General features: G+C 39.8%; 1 protein-coding gene across 2 annotated transcripts in view; it reads left to right on the top strand.

Annotated features, from left to right (window-relative positions):
• Positions 1–9,667: 9,667 nt before the first annotated feature.
• The window catches only part of GADL1 (glutamate decarboxylase like 1), a 201,160-nt gene continuing 192,177 nt past the window's right edge, over positions 9,668–18,650 (top strand). Inside the window, exons 1-2 of one of the 2 annotated variants that reach the window (XM_037828506.1) lie at positions 11,475–11,593; positions 12,243–12,354. Coding sequence is in view for 1 of the 2 variants with exons in the window: in XM_037828498.1 (XP_037684426.1) it covers positions 9,850–9,886 (37 nt within the window). In the remaining variant the exon portion in view is untranslated. Of the gene's footprint in view, positions 9,887–11,474; positions 11,594–12,242; positions 12,355–18,650 lie in introns of those variants that run through there. The other variant, XM_037828498.1, reaches the window with a different exon arrangement.

The following is an 18,650-nucleotide window of genomic DNA, read 5'->3' as shown; positions in this document are numbered from 1 at the left end:
AATTTAAAAAGTAAAAAAAGAAAGTAAAAAAGAACACCCAAAGCATCGCATATCCCTTATCTCCCCATTATTTATTTATTTTTTGTCTTTATTTTCTTACTCATGTGTCCATATACTGGATAAAGGGAGTGTCAACTGCAAGGTTTTCACGATTACATGGTCACACAATAAAAGCTATATAGTTATATAATCTTCTTCAAGAATCAAGGCTACTGGATTACCATTCAACAGTTTCAGGTATTTCCTTCTAGCTTTTCTAATACACTAAAAAGGAAAAAGGGATATCTATAGTGCATAAGAATAACCTCCAGATTGACATCTCGAATCCATTTGAAATCTCTGCCACTGAAACTTTATTTTCTTTCATTTCTCTTCTACATTTTGGTCCAAGAAGGCTTTCCTCAATCCCACAGTGCTAGGGCCAGGCTCATTCCCAGGACTTATGTCCCACATTGCCAGAGAGATTTAAAATCCCTGGGAGTCATGTCTCACGTAGGGAAGAGGGCAACGAGTTTACCTTCCAAGCTGGCTTAGAGAGACAGGCCACTTTCTTGATCTTCAGGGCTGTCTAGGCAGTGACCACCCTAATTTGTTCATATAGAAAAGGGTATTGACATTACGAGGAAAGGGGTTGCACTTGGTTGTTCTTAAAGTGGCTGTTGCCTCTGGGTTTTAGGACTTGTCTGACATAGGAACACTTTGGTGAATTTAAATTTCTGAGAGAGAAACTTGGTGAGTAAAACTTTTGTAGACTCTTAGAGATCTAGGTATTTCTCTCCCTCATTTCTGAAGGACAGCTTTGCTGGATAAAGAATTTTTGGAGGAAAAGTTTTTCTCCATACATATCTTAAAATATCATACCACTGCCTTCTCTCCATGGTATCTGATGAGAAATCAGGACTTAGTCTTACGTGTCTTCCCTTGTAGGTGGTGAATCACTTCTCTCTTCCTGCTTTCAGAAGTCTCTCCTTCTCTTTGGCATTTGACAGTCTGATTAGTATGTGTCTTGGATTGGGTCTATCCAGATTTATTTTGTTTGGAGTACATTGGTCTTCTTGGATTTGCATATTTATGTCTTATATAAGGTTTTGGAAATTTTCAGCTATTATTTCTACAAATATTCTAACTGGCCCTTTTTCTTTCTCTTCTCCTTGTGGGGCACCTATGATATGTATGTGCTCTTTGCCTTGTTAATCATTTCCCTGAGACAGCTCACATTTTTCCTTTTTTTTTTTTTTTTCATTTTTTCTTTTGTGTGTTTGAATTCTTTTGCTTTGTATTCTAGTTCATTGATACTTTCTTCTGCCACTTCAAATTTCCATCTACAGTGTCTTTCCTTTCTGTTAATCTGCTATTTTTTTATGTATTCATTCAAATTCTTCTTTACGCTCTTCTAGTGTTTTCTTAATATCCTTTCTCTCTTTAAACATCTCATTGAAACTATTTAGGAAATTTGTTTGAACATCCTTGATTCATTATTACAAACTTTGTATCTTTCCAAACTTTTTAATTTCATCATTTGGTTTGGCCATATCTTCTTTTTTCATAGTGTGCCTTGTAATCTTTGCTGGTATCTGGGCTTCTGAATATCTTGATAGGATTATTTTGAAGGTTAGTTTCCCTCCCTTGTCTAAGATACTGTTGTTGATTGGGTTCATGGTAAAGGTCTTCTTTGGCACTTGGTTCATCAGTATATCCCAGCCAAACCAGGGCCAGATGTCTGTTAAAAAAGAACAATTTCTCAGTTGTAGTTTCTCTGTTTCTTCATTCAGCTCTTCCTTATATGTGGCAACGTTACTTCCCTGGTCTCCTGGGCCCCAGAAGCACTGCTACTCATGGAGTCAGTCAAGAGCCAAGAGTAGACTGTCATGAATTTTGAAGGTGCATGCCATGTTCTCCACAAAGAGCTTCCCCAAGTAGTCAAATCTGTCTTCCATGAAATAAATGTGTTGGTATCTCAATGGACAGCTGTAGCTGGAGCCGGGTCGCCAACTTCAATTCATGGGCCTGACTATCATTTTATGGTCTTGATAGTTTAGGGAGAAGCGATTCTGCGACTGAGTCGACTCCTTCAGCTCAGAAAGGGTGAGCCATTCTTCTCCAGGCTTCACTGGCCAGAGTGAGCAGACCTAGCAACTGTATTTTGTAATTCTTTTCAGAGGAATCTCTTGTGCAGTAAAGTTGGATAACCATTGCTACAGCCCTCAAGAAAAGTTTGTGTTCCACCAAAAATACCAGGCTTATTCAGTATTATGATCCATTCCTTTTGTCACTGCTTTTGCTTGGCAAAGGTCAGTTTATTTTTCAAGATTCATAGAATGCAACTCCCTACAGAAAACCACTTCAGATTGTCTTTCTTCATAGAGGACAGACTACACCTCCCACTGTATCTCATACATTTATTGTAGCAGCATCTAAAATATATTATTCCTCTGACTTGTTTACCTGTGCTCCCCTCCCCACTGTCTACCATCACCATGAATCATAATCTCTTGCTGGCAGAGAACATATTTTTGCTCAGTTTCTAGCATAGTACTGGCACATAGCAGGACCTTGATAAATGTTTGATGACAGATGAATGAATGGATGGATGGATGGAAGAATGAATGAATGAATTTCTAAGTCTGTCACTTGCTGTGGTATGTCCTAGGGTTGGTATTAGGGGCATACTTTTGCAGGTAAGGAAAGTTAACTGATTAATTCAAGGATCTTGGGATGGGGAGATTATCCTGGATTATCCCAGCGTGCTCTAAATGCAATCATAAGTATCCATATAAGAGAAAGGCACAGGGAGATTTGACTAGAGTCAGCAGAAGAAGCCAACCTGAGGACTTAAGCAAGATGCAATGCTACTGGCTTTGAAAATGGAGGGGACCATGAACCAAGGAATGCAGGGAATGCAGTTCTAGATGCTGGAAAAGGCAAAACAAAACAAAACAAAATGGGTTTCACAGAGAGCTTCTAAAGGGAGCATGTCCCTGCTGACACCTTTTAGCCCAATGAAACTGATTTCAAACTTCTAGCTGTAGGAGAATAAATGAATGTTGTTTTAAGCCACCATGTTTGTGGTAATTTATCACAACAGCCACAGGAGACTAACTGATAAAGCTAGTGTGGATGGTTTTGTGAGCATATGATCACAGGAAACCTCCTCAGAACCTCTGGTGGGGTGGGGTTTCTTTAATTGAGCCCATTATACTAGGATGGGGGAAAGAGGCATCTTTGAACAGCCAGGCAGCTGTGCCCAGATTTCCTGGGGAGGATCATTATCATAAATTCAAAGTTGCTCCAGTAATGGGTGAAAAGTAAATGTTATTTTAATAGTGAATGTCAGTGTTCCTTTTAATAAAAATATACACGTTACCACTTAATAAAGGCTTGCTATGTCCAAGACCCCATTCTATGCTCTTTATACGTATTATCTCACTTAAATTTTACAACCCAGTAGTTGCTGTTCAGGTTGTTTTTTTTTTTAACCTTTTAATGATAAAGATACTGAGATACAGAGAGGTCACATAGCTAGTAAGTAGTGGTGGAGTGTTTCGGGCAGGAAATATCTTTGTTTAGGAAAGATACTTCACAGACTCCTTGAAGAGTAGAAGGGTAGACTGGAATATGCAGCAGAACAGTTAGATGGTATTTTAGTTTCCTTGGTTGCTCAAACAAATACCATGCAATGAGCTGTCTTAAACAATGAGAATTTATTAGCTCACAGTTTTAAGGCTAGGAAAAATACAAATCAAGGCATCATCAGGGAGATGATTTTCTCCCAAAGACTGGCATTCTGGGGCTGGCTGCTGGTGATGCTTTGTCCTGGGCGCCTCTGTCACCTAGCAATGTACATGGCAGCCTCTCTCGGCCTCTCCCTTCTCTTCTGGATTCCATTGACTCTCAGCTTCTTGCTTCCCATGGCTTTCTGTAGTTGTCTAAATTTCATTCTGTTTTTAAAGGATTCCAGTAAGGATTAAGCAAGGATTAAGATCCATCTCGATTGAGGTGGGCACACCTTAACTGAAGTAACATCATTAAAAGGTCCTATTTACAATAAGTCCACACCCACAGGAATGGATTAAGTTTAAGAACATGTTTTTCTGGAGTTCATAGCTCCAAACCACCATAGATGGTTAAAGTACTCTGATCCAGAAGTTAATAGTAATTTGAGAGTGAGGAGGGTGTTTCAGGAATGAGGAAAGTTGTAACTTGTAGAAAACCGTGGCTGGGAGAAATCTCTGGTGCCTTGCTGTGTGGTTTTCAGTTGGATTCAGTGAATGAGGGGCATTGTGACAGGGCCAGACAGGAATTAAATAAATTGGGTCAGATGGGGGTTGTAGCACTTATCATGTGCCAGGCACTAAGTGGTTTACATACATCAGCTCCTTTGCTCATCACAATTCTATGGGACAGGCATAATTATTATCTCCATCTTTCAGATGAGAAAACTGAGGCACAGAAAGGCTAATGCAGAGAATACATTTCCTCTCCAAAGGGAGCAGCATTTAATTGGCTCCAGTTCACTGCAATCTTGCAAGGAATATGGGTCATGATCTGCATTTTTTAAGACCTGGAATCTGAATTTAATGTGAACTCTCCCAATTAAAAACAAAACTGGCAATTATTTAAACACTTTAAAAACACTACGCAGGCCAAAGAAAGTACCTCTGGGTTTAGACAGCCCATTTGCAACCTTGAGTCAATAGTTAGTTCTGGGACCTTTTAAGCAGCAAAGCTCAAATGTTTTTTTTTTTTAATTCAGTTTTATTGAGATATACTCACATACCGTACAATCACCCACAGTGTACAATCAACTGTTCACAGTACCATCATATAGTTGTGCATTCATCACCCCAATCAATTTTTGAATATTTTCCTTACCCCCAAAGGAATAAGAATAAGAATAAAAATAAAAGTAAAAATGAACACCTAAAGCATTCCATTCCCCCATCCCACCCTATTTTTTATTTAGTTTTTGTCCACATTTTTCTACTCATCTGTCCATACACTGGATAAAGGGAGTGTGAGCCACAAGGTTTTACAATCACACAGTCACACCCTGTAAGCAACATAGTTATGCAATTGTCTTCAAGAATCAAGGCTATTAGGATGCATTTCCACAGTTTCAGGTATTTCCTTCTAGCTATTCCAATACACTAAAAACTAAAAAGGGATATCTATATAGTGCATAAGAATAACCTCCAGAATGTCCTCTTGACTCCATTTGAAATCTCTCAGCCACTGCAACTTTACTTTGTGTCCTTTCACTTCCCTTTTTGGTCAAGAAGATTTTCTCAATCACATGATGCTGATGCCAGGTCCAGGCTCATCCCTGGGAGTCATGTCCCACATTGCCAAGGAGATTTACACCCCTGGGAGTCATGTCCCACATAAGGGGGAGGGGGGAGGAGATCAGTGAGTTTACCTGCCAAGTGGGCTGAGAGAGAGAGAGGGCCACATCTGAAAGCTGAAATGTTTTTAAAAAAGAAATACAGAGAACACTGATAATACTGTGAGTCTGCTATTGGTTGGGAGAAAGCCGAAATGAACCCTCTAGGACACTGCTTTTCCTAAGTAGAAAGCCCCAAGACATCTCCATGCAACCCAGGAACACCACCCAAATACAATTTGAAATACCAGGACTCTCAGTAAGTTAACTAAAATTTGCCCAAAAAAAAAATCAAGCAAGTGAGACTCATTTGCATTGCACACAGGAGGCCAGACACCTGGCTTCTCCTTTTCAATTACTCTTCTTTACATAGAGTTGCCAGGAGGAATCTAATTTCACCTCCAATCATTTTTTCCATTACTTTTATTTATGGAAATAAATAACCATCCCTTGGCTGAGTACTCAGGTTGAAATTGTAAAACCACTACCCAGTTGGAAGAAAATGTCTAGTTTTCTGAGTTCATTTACATTTCAAGTTTCGCTGTTCTCGTTTTCTGTAATGTCAAGTTTGAAAACAACAAGCATCATCTTGACTGTTCTGTAGATTTACCAAAAAAATTGCTTCATGTGTCTGAAAGTTAGTTCCTACATATACATATATATCTCTTTTCAAATTGCTATGACCACCACCACTGCCCCTCCTATACCCCCCCCCCAAAAAAAAAACAACAATACATCAGCAGCAATTAAGGCAAATAACTAATTTGGGTGAAAGTATTTTCAATGTCAAGGGTTTTGAAGAGCAAAGACTGTCTTTTAAAAACTTTAAAATTAGCTCTAAACAGCAGCCCTTTCTTTTCTCACTATTGGGTCCTGTGAGGGCTTCTAGAGACCCTGTAGCCATCTTGATTCTCCCAGGCAGAGGCAAAACCAGGTCTGTAGGCTTAATCCTACAGAATAAAGATTCTAAAAGTGTGATCCTTGAGCCCAGTGACATCTGATTTACCTGAGGAGGAAGGCGCTTGTTTAAAATGCAGAATTTTGGGCCCCACCTCAGATCAACTCCATCAGAATTTCTGGATGGAGATTCTGTGGATTTTGGAATTTTAACAAGCTCCCTCAGGTAATCTGCAGGCATACTATAAACTGAAAAAAGCATGAGAGAAGGTAAAAACAGTAATAGTTCACACTTCTTGAGAACTTACTGTGTGGTGGTCACAGTTTTAAGTGCTTTCCATATGCTAACTCATTTAATCCTCACCAATAACCTCTCCAAAGTAGATACTATCATCTCCATTTTTCAGAGGAGGAAACATAAGCACAGAGAGGTTTCATGAATTTCCTAAGATCACATGCCTGGTTAGTGGCTTGATGAGATCTGAACCCAGGTAGTTTGGCTTCAGAGGCCACGCTTTCACCTTTTGCCTCTCACACAGTGTTTCCCTGGGGCGGTTTTGAAATGTATATTCTGGGGTCCATCTCCCAGATATTCTGACCTGGGGGGTCCTGAAAAGGGCTCCTGAGTCGGCTGGTGTAATACTAATGGGGGAATTCTGATGACACGTTCCTTAAGAAACACTGCCCTAGGGATTTCATGAGACATTCCCTCAAGTCAAAGTCCCTCCTATCACACCCCTGAAATTAGGGCATGTGGTCTCAGTTGAACATGCCACTCCATTTTCAGACCCACACAATCAAACAATTTGTAGTCCTCCTTGGGCAGGTGTGAATGATGGACACTTGCTCATTGGTGTAGATGCTCAGGATGTTCTTTCTTCTCTTTTACTTCCTGTACAGCAAAAGGCATGTTTCTCAACTTCAAGTAAATGGCCAACTCTGCATGGAGCAACGCTTCCTATTTCTTTCTCTGTGTGTAAATTCCTAATTCCTTGGAGCATTTCTAGAAAAATCTGTTGGGATGAACTAAGCTCCCAGAAAATATAGTACATAGTACATAGGTGTACATGGCAGGTTTCCAACAAATGTTTGCAGGATGGATTTATGAATTAATGATTCCCAAGTTCTCTCTTAATAGCCTTTTGGGTGCCCTGTCTTGTTATGATAAGTAGAAGCTCCTCTGTGAAAGAACCAAGTTTCCTGCAACACCAACTGGCCTATTCCATACTCTTGACGGATCCGTTTTGCTGAAAGGCTTTAGCCAAGGTTCTTATTACAAAGACTGTGGAAAGTGTCTTTGCTAATAAATGCTACTACAGTCTGGCTTAGAGATAGGGCACAGGCTTTATAATTACAGAGAGCTACCTTCCAATCATAGTTCTGCAACTCCTCATCTCCGTATTCTCGGGCAAATTACTTACTCTAAACCTCAGTTTTTCTACATCTCAAATGGGGACAATAATAATTCCTGCTCTTATGAGGATTACAGGAGAGAACGCATGAAAAACATTTGACAGAAAGCCTAGGTCATATAGTACATGCTTAATAATGAGAGCATTAGTGAAATTTTCTGAGTATTTAAAATGATCACTTCTGATTGGAAGCATTTTTTGCTCTCCCAAGTGGAATTGGCCATCCACTTGGCTGTGCCTCCTCTATGCCATGTACCTGTATCTTTTACAGAAACATCTAAGGGTGGTTAGCTGGTTCCAAGCCCCTCTCCCTAAACTACATTGGCAGTATTCTGAGGGCAGGATTTCCCTTTAAATTCCCAGTGCCTAGCACAGGGAAAGTGCCTGGTAATTAAGAGTAAAATCAAGAAATAATATAACACAATGTCTTTGTTATAGGAATCACTGAAATAATTGAGATAAACCAGGAAGAAGTGAGTTCTTGTTTTCACTCTAAGAAATTTTGAATATCCTGCTCCTGGTTGGGGAGTCCTTTCTCCAGGTCTGTAAACTGACATTTGTGTAATAATCCACTGCCCCTGAAGCAGGCCCTGTTTGTCTCACACAGAGGGATGTAATTTAGTAGCTGCCATCACTGGTCGCTGTTCCAAGTTGGAATAGAGAAGTTTCTATGCTGAAAAGACCTGTAGTTGTTTTTCTAAATCACTTATATTTCTAAAAATTAAACAATAAGAATAGAAAAACTTACCAGAGTATATGCTTCTTTCAGCATGTTAAATAGAGTAACCAAAGATTAAGTCCTGAAGTTTTTATTTATGCCATTATCACTGAAATCTCAGTTCTTTATCTGGTTAAAATGGATACAAAAGAATAGAATAGATGGGGGCTCAGAAATTTAGAGGGTCTTCATAAACTTGTTGGTGGGTCTTGACCCTAACATTTTTAAAAACCCTGGTTTGGTTTATTAGAAATAATCAACTCTTATTTTGGACAAGAGGACTACACTGTCTTCACTGAAGTGGACTTTTAATCATGCTAGCCAGAGGAGATAATTCACCTGTTATGAAATAATACTAGGTTCTGTGTAAAAGTAAACCAGGGATTTTTTTTTTTTTTTAACTTGTGGAAAGATCTGTTTTACAAATGCAGTTCCCTAATGCACTTGTCACAAATATGCTTTGAAACGGCGTTAACTGATTGCTCCTATCATAGCAACAGTGGATGTTAAAAACTCCAAAAGGAATTTAGCCCTAAACATAAAGCTTGTTGGAGGAATGACAAAAAAGCAGCTCTCACTGATTAAATTTAAATTTACAACAGGAACACGGCTGAAACTAAACTTCACCATCTTGCTGGAAGGAGAAAAATCTTAGTCTAAAGATCTGGCAAATATTGGGTCTTTCTAATTGACCCCCTCCTTTTGATCATCATCTGGCAACAGCGTTCCCATCTCTGTCCCTTCTCAAAACCCGGAATTTTGCAGAGGCAAAAGGATGAAATCGGATAGGAGGGAAAGGGATTCTTGTAGAACTCTTAAATGTCAGAGCAGTACTGAATCGAGTAGCAGATTCTGTTCACCGCGGCAGCCCTAAAATAGGCTCCCCGAGCTGGTGGCCTGGCACAGGCATCATATTTGACTTGTGGCTTTCGGGCTAGATCAGACCCTACGAGGTGGTTACTCCAAAAAGCTGGGCGCCGAGAAGGTCACCAAGGCAGCACCCCTCGTCTACCTGGCCCAGCCTGTGTCCTCGGTGGGGGGTCTGCCCCTCCTATTCCTAACCAGGCTAATTGCCCCCAGTCGTACATACTGCTCCCTTCCCTCCCTGGCTGCAGGCGCGCCTGCCGCTTAGAACCGGGCGGAGGGACCTTGGCCCTGGGTCAAGCCGTGTCTACATCCGAGGCGTGGCAGGCAGCCAGCCGCGCTCCAAGTATTAATAGGAAGCCGCGGGCTGCAGGAGGCTGGCACTGGAACCTCGGGTGGCAAAGTGAAAGGAGCGTCGAGCGCGCACGTCCTCCTCCCCCACTTCGCGTTCGCCGGTGCTCCTGGCGACTGCCGGGTGCACCTGCGGGTCCCGGAGGGGGGCGCTGCCTCAGCAACCGCAGCCGTCGCCCAGACTGCGGGAGCCGCGCCCGGGGGCAGCCTGGCGTGGGGGAGCAGCGATGAGCCGCGATTCGGACCGCGAGTGCCCGGTGGACGGTAACGACTCGCCTCGGCGCGGCTGCGTTTTTAGTCCTTACCTGCCCTCCACCCGGGTTTTAATCTCCCGGTGTTATTTAATCTGGGGAATTAGGAAAAGGGTTATTTCCTCGGTAAGGCGGCTGGGGCGGTAGGAAGTCCCCATCTTCTTGGGCTTTTGCACCCTTTTCTGCACCTTTTAGGCTTATTTTTAGAATTAAACGAGCTAATTTATAAAGCTCTGAGAACCGCTCCTGGCACGTAATGGACATGGTGCGTGTTTGTTAAATAAAACGCATAATGAGATTTCACTGCGTGGTTCTGTGCTGTGGATATCCTTAAGTAGACTGAAGTACCTGCTCCGAAAGAAAGATGATTTTGCTTCTACTTTGGGGCAAGTAGAGCATCAGCCCGCCCCTCCCACCTCCACCCAGCTACCTTATAAACAGGCGTAGAAGAGGCCACCTTGATCTTGTAGAGAGAGTGATGCCCTCACGTTCCTCGGATTTGGGGGCGGGGGATCGGAACACTAGGTGTTGAAAGAAAACAATGTGCAGTAAAATTCCCCAAACCGACTTTATAACCCTGATGTCATTTACTTATATATCTGTAAAACACTGGTTTCCAGTTTTCGGGAGGGAAGGTCTCAGATTGCTTTGAACATGTGATGAAATACGCTGAGCCCTTACCCCATCAAAACCTAATCACATATACACATTTGGATCTTTGCTGACGATCTCCTACACTCACTGCGTGGACCCCTTTGTAAAGATCCCCTGCTTTGAAAGGTCGTTATTATTGCTATTCAGGCATTTCTACTAACTAGTTAGTTGTTGACCATTTAGGTGAAGTGCTCCTTCAGGAATAGCTTCTGTTTATATCAATAACCCTTTTGGATTGTGCTGGGCATGGCTTAATGAAGCCTCGTTAATTTGAAGCCCTCTGGAGGCTTCTGCTCAACGGGTACGTCAGGTATCTCTGCCTGAGTTCCTTATGGATCAGTCATTTTCAGGACTGGGAATTTTGCACAGTAGTTTGCAAGATAAGAACCTTTGTGCTGAAATAAACATTTCATTCATTCCTTTTACAGTACCAAGGAAATTTCCAGGCATAATTGTCCTGCAAGTGCTTTAAATATATATATACACACACACATATATGTATATTTTAAATTATGCCTGCAATGTATATATATCTTAAAATGGCATTGTTATTGTTTTCAGAGTTAGGTAAAACTCTGACACTTTAAATTGTGGGAGCTTTATGCTAAACTATTTGTGTTTTTAGGGTTAGCACCCACTGTAATTTAAGATATTTGGCTTTTTGAGAGTGATTGAGGTAAATATTGGATTGTTAATTTTAAAAAAATCCTTCTAATAATATGGCAGACTTCTTTATGTGAGACAAGGATGGGCAAGATAATCGCATCTGACCATATTAGCCCTGCTCTGCTTTTTTGTTTTGTGTTTTGTTTTGTTTTCAACCCGAATTTCGGTTTTAATGCCACGCAACCTTTAGAATGCTGATAGAAACTTAAAAAAGAAGGTTTCTGCTCTTCCTGAATTAAGCATGCATTCCTGTAACCAGGTGTGTCTGAAGCTTCTGGTGACTTCCATAGCTGCCATAAATGAATTGCGAAGTGCTAAGTTGAACCTTATATCTGAATTCCTGAGGATTCCAAAAGACTTAGCTTGCTGTCTGTCTGGTTATCCTTGAGCAGGTGAAAAGGTGATAACATGTTTAATAACACCTCATTGTGCCAAATGCTTGCTATAACATCTTCAAAGAGTAGAGGATATGTATCTTTCAGACTTAGTAAATTTCCAAGGACATTTGACACGATTGTGCAAGGCGACATTTGATTTGTATGTTAAATGATACGCCTGTCTTAAACCCTCTTGATGAATATCTGTTACAGACCTATACATTATGGAAGATTGTCATAGGGAATCCTGTTGCAGATAAACAATTATTATTCTATTCCACATGTTTTCATAGAGGTTTATGAGCTTATCATGGTACATCCAAGAAAAGTTTAGGCAATTTATTCTATCAGATTAAAATTTTAATTTGATTTAAAAGAAGGGTTTCTTTGGACTCAATATTTTCCTGACTGCTTGAAATAATAGTTCAACCTTCCACATAATTCTGCCTGCAAAGTCATTGTTTTAACTTTATTCAACTTTGGTTCTTGTAGAGAACACTTTTTAAATGGAAGTGAAATTCAGTTTTAATGGGGAGGCAGAAAATCTTTTCTGTTGAAAAGTTGAGTTTTATATACGGTTATAAGATTAATATGCTGTAGTAAAAGTTGACACCGCAACATCCAGGAACTAAATTTCTTTAATTTATTATTATTACTATTTTGCTCTTATAGGTCTCTCCTTTCTCCTCTCTGTAGTCTTTGCACTTTCATATAGTCCTTTTTATCATCATTTCAATGAATACTACTATGGGCAAGTCTTTCTGAGGATGATCCCTCATTCAGGGTAAGAAGTGCTAATGTTTATTGAGGACTTACTATTTGCTAAACTTTGCTACAAGTACTATCTTACTTAACCCTCTAACTCTCAAAATAAGTCAATGGGAGTGGTACTGTTATTATCTGCATTTTTTTTTTTTTTTTGAGAAAACTGGCTCCAAGAGGGTAAATATCATCTGTGAGTGTTCAACCCAGGTGCTGTAACTCCAAAGTCCATACTCCTAACCCCTGCCCCATGCTGCCTGTTGCTGGGTCATAATGCTGAAAGTGGACAGGAGACCTGGAGCAGCCTCCTTTGCCTGCCTCTGCAGGGGCATAGGAAGAATGCTGGAGAGGACCCTGGGATGTGGCTCTAGGCTCATTGAAACAACAGCAGCATTCTCCCTTCCTCCCTTTTGGGTGGGAAGGACAGGTGCAAAGTCCTCTGCAGGTAACCCGCTGGCCCTCTCGCCAGGGCAAGGGCATGTGCTCTGTCCATGGGGCAGAACCTTCTGGTTGTTAATAATGTAAAGCAGCTTGGCTCTGAGGGAAGAGGGCACTGTCCTATGGGACTCCTTGTCTAATAGTACTCCTTTCAAGCAGGTTTAGTCCATTTTAGAAAGACAATGCCCTTGGGAGCAGGCAGACCCACAGTGGGCTATAGTTTTTCTCCCATGGATAACTGCAGGAATGGAGGAAGGAGAAGAACCCATAGCAAATACTCAGCCAACAGCAGGGTCAGGCCGTACTGTTGGTTGAGTATTAACCATGAGGCTGCATGATTTAACCTCTGTGAGCCTCAGTTTCTTCATCTGTAAAGTAGGGATAAAAAATATTCACTGTTTAGGATTAGTATGAGGATTAGGAATAACATGTAGGGTGTCTGGTAGGTAGTATAGGCTCCCAATGATTAGTAGATTTATTATGTTCAGATAATTGGATGTGGAGGTTAATGAGGAAACTGGAAAGTGTTAGCACCATGCAACTTTTTAGAAAGATAGCCCAAGGTGACATACATTAAACTCCACAACATGTTGTAGAGTTTCTTATTGATGCAGAAAGTCTATCAGATGTATGATCAGCCACGCACTCTGGGTGTTTGGCTTCTGCTGTGTCTTTGTATTTTGGACTTCGATTTTTGGGAAAGATTGAGGAGAAGTTAATTTATATATTAGAAGAATGAGTTAAGAGTCCAGTGATATGTGGGAAAGTTATTTGCAGAAAGCAGTTCCGTCATCAGCATTGTGAAGTTACCACCACAACTGCCTTCACAATTTTTTTTTTTTTTAATTCAGTTTTATTGAAATATATTGACAAACCATACAGTCATCCATGGTATACAATCAACTGTTCACAGTATGATCATATAGTTATGCGTTCATCACCACAATCTATTTCTGAACATTTTCCTTACATCAGAAAGAATCAGAATAAGAATAAAAAATAAAAGTGAAAAGAGAATACCCAAACCATCCCCCCATCCCACCCTATTTGCCATTTAGTTTTTACTCCCATTTTTCTACTGATTTTTTTTCAATTTTTTAACTTTGTTTATCAAAAAATTAAAAACAAACAGGCAAACAACAACCAAAAAAACCCCACAACATTTCAAACAAAGCAATGGATTAAGGAAAACAAATAACCTAAAATAACTACTTTGCTTCCAATATGTTCCTACCATACCCCAAGAAAATTAATAAACCGTGTCCAAACAGAGGAGTAAGAAAAACAAATAATCTAAAATAACTACATTGCTTCCAACATGTTCCTACCATACCCCAAGAAAATTAACAACCCCTAAGAAAACAAAGGAATAAGAGAAAAAAAAAACCTAAAATAACTCTATTGCTTCCAACATGATCTTACTATATCCAAGAAAGTTTACAAACCATAATCATTCCTGAGCATTCCCATAACATTGAGATTACCCTCCATAGTTTATCTGTTCTTATTAGATTATCATTCCCCCTCCACTAATTGGTATCTCTAGGTCCCCTACATTCTACAGTATAAAACATTGTACATTTTTCACAGAATTCACATTAGTGGTAACATACAATATCTCTCTTTTTGTGTCTGGCTTATTTTGCTCAGCATTATGTCTTTTTTTTTTTTTTTTAATCTTCATTTTATTGAGATATATTCATATACCACGCAGTCATACAAAACAAATCGTACTTTCGATTGTTCACAGTACCATTACATAGTTGTACATTCATCACCCAAATCAATCCCTGACACCTTCATTAGCACACACACAAGAATAACAAGAATAATAATTAGAGTGAAAAAGAGCAATTGAAGTAAAAAAGAACACTGGGTACCTTTGTCTGTTTGTTTCCTTCCCCTATTTTTCTACTCATCCATCCATAAACTAGACAAAGTGGAGTGTGGTCCTTATGGCTTTCCCAATCCCCTTGTCACCCCTCATAAGCTACATTTTTATACAACTGTCTTCGAGATTTATGGGTTCTGGGTTGTAGTTTGATAGTTTCAGGTATCCACCACCAGCTACCCCAATTCTTTAGAACCTAAAAAAGGTTGTCTAAAGTGTGCGTAAGAGTGCCCACCAGAGTGACCTCTCAGCTCCCCTTGGATTCTCTCTGCCACTGAAGCCTATTTCATTTCCTTTCACATCCCCCTTTTGGTCAAGAAGATGTTCTCCGTCCCACGATGCCAGGTCTACATTCCTCCCCGGGAGTCATATTCCACGTTGCCAGGGAGATTCACTCCCCTGGGTGTCTGATCCCACGTAGGGGGGAGGGCAGTGATTTCACCTTTCAAGTTGGCTTAGCTAGAGAGACAGGGCCACATCTGAGCAACAAAGAGGCATTCGGGAGGAGGCTCTTAGGCACAACCATAGGGAGGCCTAGCCTCTCCTTTGCTGCAACCGTCTTCCCAAGGGTAAAACCTGTGGTAGAGGGCTCAACCCATCAAACCACCAGTCCCCTATGTCTGTGGTCATGTTAGCAACCATGGAGGTGGGGTAGGCGAATACCCCTGCATTCTCCACAGGCTCCTCAAGGGGGCACTGCATCTTTTTTTTTTTTTCCTTGTTTTTTTTTTTTTTTTTTTAACTTTCCCTTCTTTTTTAAATCAACTGTATGAAAAAAAAGTTAAAAAGAAAACAAACATACAATAAAAGAACATTTCAAAGAGACCATAACAAGGGAGTAAGAAAAAGACAACTAACCTAAGATAACTGCTTAACTTCCAACATGTTCCTACTTTACCCCAAGAAAGTTACCTAATATAGCAACATTTCTGTGATCTTGCTCCTACTATATCCATCAGAAATTAACAGACCATAGTCATTCCTGGGCATCCCCAGAACGTTAAATAGCTTATCTGTTCTTCTTGGATTATTGTTCCCCCTTCCTTAATTGCTCTCTATTGCTAGTTCCCCTACATTCTACATTATAAGCCATTTGTTTTATATTTTTCAAAGTTCACATTAGTGGTAGCATATAATATTTCTCTTTTTGTGCGTGGCTTATTTCGCTTAGCATTATGTCTTCAAGGTTCATCCATGTTCTCATATGTTTCACGAGATCGTTCCTTCTTACTGCCGCGTAGTATTCCATCGTGTGTATATACCACATTTTATTTATCATCTGTTGAAGGACATTTGGGTTGTTTCCATCTTTTGGCAATTGTGAATAATGCTGCTATGAACATTGGCGTGCAGATATCTGTTCGTGTCACTGCTTTCCGACCTTCCGGGTATATACCGAGAAGTGCAATCGCTGGATCGAATGGTAACTCTATATCTAGTTTTCTAAGGAACTGCCAGACTGACTTCCAGAGTGGCTGAACCATTATACAGTCCCACCAACAGTGAATAAGAGTTCCAATTTCTCCACATCCCCTCCAGCATTTGTAGATTCCTGTTTGCTTAATGGCAGCCATTCTAACCGGTGTTAGATGGTATCTCATTGTGGTCTTAATTTGCATCTCTCTAATAGCTAGTGAAGCTGAACATTTTTTCATGTGTTTCTTGGCCATTTGTATTTCCTCTTGAGAGAACTGTCTTTTCATATCTTTTGCCCATTTTATAATTGGGCTGTCTGTACTATTGTCATTGAGTTGTAGGATTTCTTTGTATATGCAAGATATCAGTCTTTTGTCAGATACATGGTTTCCAAAAATGTTTTCCCATTGAGTTGGCTGCCTCTTTACCTTTTTGAGAAATTCCTTTGAGGTGCAGAAACTTCTAAGCTTGAGGAGTTCCCATTTATCTATTTTCTCTTTTGTTGCTTGTGCTTTGGGTGTAAAGTCTAGGAAGTGGCCGCCTAATACAAGGTCTTGAAGATGTTTTCCTACATTATCTTCTAGGAGTTTTATGGTACTTTCTTTTATATTGAGATCTTTGGTCCATTTTGAGTTAATTTTTGTGTAGGGGGTGAGGTAGGGGTCCTCTTTCATTCTTTTGGATATGGATATCCAACTCTCCCAGCCCCATTTGTTGAAAAGACCATTATGACTCAGTTCAGTGACTTTGGGGGCCTTATCAAAGATCAGTTGGCCATAGATCTGAGGGTCTATCTCCAAATTCTCAATTCGATTCCATTGATCTATATGTCTATCTTTGTGCCAGTACCATGCTGTTTTGGCAACTGTGGCTTTATAATAAGCTTCAAAGTCGGGGAGTGTAAGTCCTCCCACTTCGTTTTTCTTTTTTAGAGTGTCTTTAGCAATTCGAGGCATCTTCCCTTTCCAAATAAATTTGATAACTAGCTTTTCCAAGTCTGCAAAGTAGGTTGTTGGAATTTTGATTGGGATTACATTGAATCTGTAGATGAGTTTGGGTAGAATTGACATCTTAATGACATTTAGTCTTCCTATCCATGAACATGGAATATTTTTCCATCTTTTAAGGTCCCCTTCTATTTCTTTTAGTAGAGTTATGTAGTTTTCTTTGTATAGGTCTTTTACATCTTTGGTTAAGTTGATTCCTAGGTACTTGATTTTTTTAGTTGCTATTGAAAATGGTATCTTTTTCTTGAGTGTCTCTTCAGTTTGTTCATTTCTAGCATATAGAAACATTACTGAATTATGTGCATTAACCTTGTATCCCGCTACTTTGCTAAATTTGTTTATTAGCTCTAGTAGCTGTATTGTCGATTTCTCAGGGTTTTCTAGATATAAGATCATATCATCTGCAAACAATGACAGTTTTACTTCTTCTTTTCCAATTTGGATGCCTTTTATTTCTTTGTCTTGCCGGATTGCCCTGGCTAGCACTTCCAGCACAATGTTGAATAACAGTGGTGATAGCGGGCATCCTTGTCTTGTTCCTGATCTTAGAGGGAAGGCTTTCAGTCTCTCTCCATTGAGTACTATGCTGGCTGTGGGTTTTTCATATATGCTCTTTATCATGTTGAGGAAGTTTCCTTCAATTCCTACCTTTTGAAGTGTTTTTATCAAAAAGGGATGTTGGATTTTGTCAAATGCGTTTTCAGCATCTATTGAGATGATCAATTGATTTTTCCCTTTTGACTTGTTAATGTGTTGTAATACATTGATTGATTTTCTTATGTTGAACCATCCTTGCATGCCTGGAATAAACCCCACTTGGTCATGGTGTATGATTTTTTTAATGTGTCTTTGGATTCGATTTGCAAGTATTTTGTTGAGGATTTTTGCATCTATATTCATTAGGGAGATTGGCCGGTAGTTTTCCTTTTTTGTAGCATCTTTGCCTGGTTTTGGTATTAGATTGATGTTAGCTTCATAAAATGAGTTAGGTAGTGTTCCATTTTCTTTAATGTTTTGAAAGAGTTTGAGTAAGATTGGTGTCAGTTCTTTCTGGAAAGTTTGGTAGAATTCCCCTGTGAAGCCATCTGGTCCTGGGCATTTATTTGTGGGAAGATTTTTGATGACTGATTGGATCTCTTTGCTTGTGATGGGTTGGTTGAGGTCTTCTATTTCTTCTCTGGTCAGTCTAGGTTGTTCATATGTTTCCAGGAAATTGTCCATTTCCTCTACATTATCCAGTTTGTTGCCATACAGTTGTTCATAGTATCCTCTTATCATTTTTTAAATTTCTTCAGGATCTGCAGTTATGTCACCTTTTTCATTCATTATTTTGTTGATATGGGTCTTCTCTCTTTTTGATTTTGTCAGTCTAGCTAGGGGCTTGTCAATCTTGTTGATCTTCTCAAAGAACCAACTTTTGGTGATATTTATCCTCTCTATTGTTTTTTTGTTCTCTATGTCATTTATTTCTGCTTTAATACTTGTTATTTCTTTTCTTGTACTTGGTTTAGGATTGGTTTGCTGTTCATTTTCTAGCTTCTTCAGTTGATCCATTAGTTCTTTGAT

This window comes from Choloepus didactylus, chromosome 1 (genome assembly GCF_015220235.1).
Source record: "Choloepus didactylus isolate mChoDid1 chromosome 1, mChoDid1.pri, whole genome shotgun sequence".
Lineage (NCBI taxonomy): Eukaryota > Metazoa > Chordata > Mammalia > Pilosa > Megalonychidae > Choloepus > Choloepus didactylus.
This window is presented reverse-complemented; position numbering and strand designations above follow the sequence as displayed.